The 6,119-nt window shown below is 50.4% G+C and overlaps 1 protein-coding gene across 1 annotated transcript; it reads right to left on the reverse strand.

Annotated features, from left to right (window-relative positions):
- Positions 1–1,514: 1,514 nt before the first annotated feature.
- On the reverse strand, positions 1,515–5,848 carry BSX (brain specific homeobox). Its single transcript, XM_044666831.1, has 3 exons — positions 5,587–5,848; positions 3,194–3,390; positions 1,515–1,757 (listed from the first exon to the last, which is right to left on the reverse strand). Exons 1-3 carry the CDS (start codon positions 5,846–5,848, stop codon positions 1,515–1,517), a joined length of 702 nt encoding a protein of 233 aa, XP_044522766.1.
- Positions 5,849–6,119: the final 271 nt, after the last annotated feature.

Raw genomic sequence — 6,119 nt, forward strand, 5'->3', positions numbered from 1 at the left:
TTCAATCTATCCTACGCTGGGAGTAGGCGGCTGCCTAAAGAAAGGGCGGCGTGGTTGCTGCGTGGGGAGAAGCGAAGCTGGGGCGTTTTAGAAGATCTCGGTAAGAAACGACTCCAGGAGCCTGTCGCTGGTTCCCAGCGTTAACCGCTGAGCCCTTTATTTTCCTAAAGAGACTGCAAACCCCACTTGAGAAAAAAGCGACAGCCGACCGAGCTCCGTATCCGACGGGAGACAGAAGAAAAGTAGACAGTGATCTCTCCCTCCTCCATTCCAATACCCCCCAAACAAGTGCAAATCCAAAGAGAAGAAATAACTTCCCCTCTTCCATTAAACAAAGTTAAAACACAATTCTCTATTCTTAAAGACGTGAATTTAAGGGGGAAAAAAAAAAGGGAAAAAAAAAAGGCCCAGGGAGAGTGTGTGTGTCTGTCCCGCCGTTCAAAGGGAGCTAATTTGAGTCTGAAGCTGAGGTCCTTCGTGTACCGCCTTCTCGGCTCTCCCGATGGCTATTTGACAGTTAGGGATTCGAGTTTTGACCAGCTTTCCCGCTCGGGTTGGATGCCAAAGAAGCTCTGGGTTCGGTAAGAGCTATTGGCAGAAGAAATAACTCCATAGAGGTTAGTCTAGAGATCCGCGCTGCCCACCTAAAAAAAAGTCCTCTCTGCTTCTCTGTCTCTCTCTCTGCCTCTCAGACTCTCTGTCTCTGTGTGTGTGTCTTTCTGTGTGTCTGTCTGTCTCTGTCTCTATAGCGTCGCTAAAGCTGGATAGGTGAGGAAAGGGGGTGGGGGGAGGGAAAGAGGGGAGCGTCATGAGGCCTCCAGCCGCGAGTTAGTCTGTAAGGGCATGGATTCTTGAACTGTGATATCTGATGCTGTTGAGTATGGCTCTAGAGAGAGTTGCCTGTTGCTTTTTCTTACCCCTGATTTACTTTTTTTCCATTCGGGGTCTTGGGAGGAAGGGCGGGTGTTGCTGGAGACAGAATAGTCGTGCTTGAGCAAAGGAGACAGGACTGAGAAGGGATCTGGGGCTCAGGCTGGAAAAAGAATCCGTGTGCCCAGCCAGCTTCGAACATCTTCTGGCCCGGCCTCTTTCCATTCCTACTGGGCTAGTCTTCAGACGGGGACGGCGGCAGTATAAACATACCCTCGGTTCTTTCCTCGGCCCTGAACGAGAACTGGCAGGAGAAAAAGGGAGTGCTGGGGTTGGGCCGGGGAACGGACTCGGAGAGGAGAAGAACTAGTAAGGAAGGACACCCTGAAATGTGGGTTAGGACTGGGAGGGCGGGGGGGTGGGGGAGGGGAGTCAAACTCGCTCTACGAAGGGTCAGTGGAAACCGTAACTAAGAGAGTTGGGTTGTTTTTCGAAGGAGCGGTGAAAAGGCAGCCCTACCCCTATCCGGTCTCTTAGTCTCCCCGACACCCAGGAGTCTATGTCTTCTCTCCAAAAGAGACCCCAAGAGGGTTGGCTTCCCTTCCCTGTCCCCACCTTTCCCTTCCTCCCTTAGACTCCGAAGCTCAGAGTAAATGCGGCCCGGGCCCCAGTTCTCCCTCGTCCCCAATGTCTACTTCGTCCTCCGGCTCAGTGAGCACGAAGGGGCCAGCGACGGGCGGCCCGGCCCGGGGCTCGACGGGCACCGTCTCCGAGGCGTGTGGGCTGCGCTGGGGGCTCTCCTGGCCACCGGGTCCCTTTGGCTCATCCTGGCTTTTCCGCAGCTGTTTTTTGTGCTTCATCCTCCGATTCTGGAACCACGTCTTCACCTTGCCCAAAGGAAAGAAGTAAAACCCGCGTCACTCATTCGGATAATTAGTCACCCAACCACCGTTACAAACATCTGAAACACCGGGGTTCACAGCACTCCAGCGTGCGCGTCTCTAATTATTCGATATCAGTGACTCGGTTTCGTTACTAACTAAAAATTCTAAAATCAGACCAGAAATGAGGAGTGACGAGAAAGAAAACATCGCGGCTATTAAAATGAATAACCCTGAAATTGTGATGACGAAGGCTGTCAATGATTTTCGGCTATTGCCGTTAGCGACTGATATATCTGGATAACTCTCAGATATCTTCAATTATCTCCCCGTTTTCCTGATTAAGGTTTGGTCCAGACTGGAGATTTGTTAGGAAACAGCAAAGTCCGATTTTTAAAAACTCGCCACTCCTCTCACCCGAGGGTCTGAGGCAGGACAGGCTCCTGGTTTCCGCGGGGCTTTGGGCTCCACAGCACAAAGATTTAGAGAGAAGGCCTCGGAAAGGACTATCCCCGAGACCGGATCTGAGTAGAATAAAGGCTCTCCAAGTATTCATTGACTCATGTAAGATGCTAGAGCGGAAAGGGGCACCTAATCCATAGCTTTCATTTTACAGCAGAGTAAACTACATCCTTAACTTCCTTTGCAAATAATTCACATTAAGCCTTATAGTTTCCAGGGCAACTTACATACTTTGATCCTCACAATAAACCAGTGATAAGAGTGCTATTGTTCCCATTTTATAGAGGAGGAACGTGAGAAGTGAAGTGAGTTGCCCAAGGTCACACAGATAGTGTCCAAGGCAGGATTCAAACTCAAATCCGATAACTTTACATCTGGTGGCCATTCTATTATGCTTTGTTGACTTCCTCAAAGACATTTCTCCTGAGGAACTGGAGACAAAATCCTGTACCCGGGAGAAAACTGGTAGAAAAACTAGAGTCAGGAATAAGATGAGTGAAGACAAATACTTTAACTCAGTGGTATCAGCGCTGAGCTCAGTTTCCAGTTCTCTTAGTTATTATTTGTGTGACCATGGGCAAGTCACTTTCTGGACTAGACTAAGCCTAGAACAGATATTTGTAATTGACCTTTGGCAGTGCGGTAGACAATTAAGTCGTTCCAATGCAGAGAAAGCTTTGTGGGAAGCGAGGTACATATATGGAAGGTAGAAATGAACTTGCTAGGAGTCAAAGAACTGGGTTCCGAGGCCTGAGTCCTCTAACTCTTCTAGGTATAACTGTGGGCGTGCCATTTATCCTTTCCTCTGCAAAATGGGAATGCTAGTACCTTAAAAGTAATTATTTCACAGGGTTTGGGGAAAGAAAATGTTTTGTGAACCTTAAAAGCCGTATATAATAATGAGCTATTTTTCTGAAGGTTATCAAAAGAGCTTAGAACGGGATAAGAATAAGTCAGCCCTCTCCTGACCCCTTCCCTACCTGAGTCTCCGACAGGCTGAGCGCGGTGGCCAGTTCCACTCGCTCTGGGGTGGACAGATAACGTTGGATCTCGAACCTCTTCTCTAGGCCAGAGAGCTGAGAGTCGGAGAAGACGGTGCGAGCTTTACGGCGGCGGCAGTGCTTCCCCGGAAGATCGGTGTGAGGGGGGTGCGGAAAAAGCGCAGAGACCGGCATCCCTGGCGAAGAGGGAAGGAGACCCGGTGTGGGAGAGAGGTCCCAGTCACTGAGAAGCACCCCCAGCCCCTAGGGACCTTCCCACTGCCCCGCAACGCTGGAGTAGGTCCTAATTCCTCTCTCTGAAGCCTCAATTTTCCCTTAGGGAATGCAGCCCAAGAACCCTTGGGCCCCAGTAGAGAAAGCTTGGGCATCTTTTGGATGAACTCTGTAAAGAATAGCAGCCGCAGTAGCAGAAAACGAGAATAGCTCTTTGGATGGTCAAAGAACCCTGTATTTGGGATAACTTCAAAGGAAAATTCGAGAGGGATGGGGAAGATCTTTTTTTTTTTTTTCGGGTATTCCATGGTTTCTCTCTTCTTCCTCTAGCAGTCTCGATCCCTCAGCTACCGCAGCCCTGATTTCCCCTAAAAGCACCTTCCCTCAGGGAGCTCCCCCAGATTGAACCCCTTCAAAGAAGTCAAGATAGTGCCAATGGGAGCTTTCCTCTCCCATCTTTTTCCTAGCCTAGAGGCCCTCATCTTGAGGAGACCTCACTGGTCTTCATCACCAAAAAATGGAGTTGGGGGGCCAGCAAGACAAAATCAAGGCAAAGGTATTTGGTGTCCAGGCCAGTTCTTGACTGAGTCGCATTAGACATTCCCCGCCTGGCGCGTTTGTTCCCGGATTTATTTCGGGGACACCAGAAGTGGGTTTCTGAAAAGTTCTCTGGATCACGGCCAGGGGCAGCATCAGTCCCCCTGTCCTGGCTTCCCTAGCCAAGGCATCTGTCTCTCTTCAAACAGCGCTTTTCGGGAAGATAGAACAAGGGGGAGAATTTAGATCTATTCTTCGGAAAGGTGGGCTGTGGAACAGAAATCGTGATGGTGGTCAAAGGCCTTCTCCTTAGGACTGGGAAGGGGATGTTGCTCTGCTCGGAGGTCATGTGTACACGAGTCTTGCGATTTCGATTCCAAAGGTTGCGATCTCCTGTGAAGATTAGTCAAAGACCCCAGCGTCCAAGTGTCAACTGAATTTCCAGGAGCTCTTGAGATTCACTACAGCCCCTCCAACTCTGGTCGCTTTCCCGGTCCGGGGTCCTGTCCCCATCCCTTGTGCCCCTTATTTCGAAATCTCTCCCTTGCCTTCCCACCTCCCACTCCTTCTCAGCATTCCCACCACTCCCCTTTCCAACTCAGGCTCTGAGGCAGAGTTCTGATTCCAGAATTAGTTCTTCGGCTCTAGGAAATATCCCTGGTGGGGAGCAATAGAAATGGGGAAAGGATTTCTGTAGCCCCTTAATCTGAGTTCAATGCTTTATGCTTACCTGACCCCTCTCTCTCTATCTAGTAGGACATTAGCTGGGCAATGGACTCCTTGCCAGGAATGCTCAAGGCTAAAATAACTTTGGACCCCCAAGTTCAGCAGACGTGGGGAACTGCCTAGCCCGTGACTAACCCGTGAGATGGGGCAACATTTGGGCAGAGAGGGGGTAGTCAGGGAAGAATGTGTCCCTCTAGCTTTCATCTTTCTAAACGCTTTCGGTCTTAGGACCAAATTGTCGGTCTTCAAAAGCTTCTGAACGTGGTTTGAAGCCCAGACTGAATTGGTAAGGACTGGATCCGAAGCCCAACCCTCGAGAGTCTCTGGTAGCAGTTCTCACAAGTTTTCGCAAGTTCTCCACTGCAAAAGTCCCTCAAGGTACTGGAAAAGGATGATCGGAGATACAATGACTCCAAGGCACCTGCTTCTAGATTCCCAATCCCTCGGATCCTGAAATCTTGATAGGTTCGACCGAAAAACGAGAAGATGGGGAAAAGTCCTTTTTGGAAAAACTCGAACCACCCGCTAATCATCTTGGAGGGACCAGTGTTAATAATAATAACCTGCTGGAGCATTGTGACCACGTTTCTCTGAGCCCTGGGACTCTTAAGTAACGACTTGTTAAGAACATTAGAGACATTTCTAATCTTAGATTTCTCAGGTGTGCCCCTCACTCAGCAACCCAACAAATCCAACAGACTTCCGCTTTCACTTCAGGAGAGATGCTACCAAAGGCGCGAGAAGAATGAATCTCCGACTTTCCCTTCCCAGGGCCAATTGCCCGAGGAAGGAAGGTCTAAAAGCAAAAAAGACCTTTTCCCCTCCCTTTTTTTTTTTAACCCTCGTTCACCTCCTCCCTCCCTTCTTCGTATGTCCCCACAGTGCCTGTCACTTACCCGAGGTAGTAAGGAAATAAGGGTGATGGTGGTCGCCTTTGTGAAGAGGATGATGCGGGTGAGGAGCCAGAAGGGTCGGTGTGGGCATGAGGGGATAACCATAGTCTAACAGGGGGACGCGGGAGGCCAGGGAACTGGCGAAGTGGTCAGGAGCTACCTCCCGCAGTGGCTTGGGCTTGTGCAGCAGGATGTCCTCAATAAAAAAGGACGTGGGCCTCTGGGAAGACACGGGGTGGAGAGGGGAGGTGAAGTTGAGGTTCATTTTGAAAGGAAGTGGGGTAATACCAGGGTAGGATGGGGGCGGGGGAAGAGTGGGGATAGGTAGCGTCTGGTTGTCTGGGGGGTCGGGAGGCGCTCTCCTCTTAGTACTCAATTTCCCCTTCTCTCTTCTCTGGCCTGGGCAACCCCCAACGCTGGAGAAGCAGGGAGAGAACTCCAAGGTGGGCTGAGTCTCTGTGGCTGGAGAGTTGGCTGCTTGCAGAGGGGAGAGGGGGAGAGCCAATGACGAAGCTGCAAACCTCGGTGGGGAGGGG

The sequence above is a fragment of the Gracilinanus agilis genome, chromosome 3 (genome assembly GCF_016433145.1).
Source record: "Gracilinanus agilis isolate LMUSP501 chromosome 3, AgileGrace, whole genome shotgun sequence".
NCBI lineage: Eukaryota > Metazoa > Chordata > Mammalia > Didelphimorphia > Didelphidae > Gracilinanus > Gracilinanus agilis.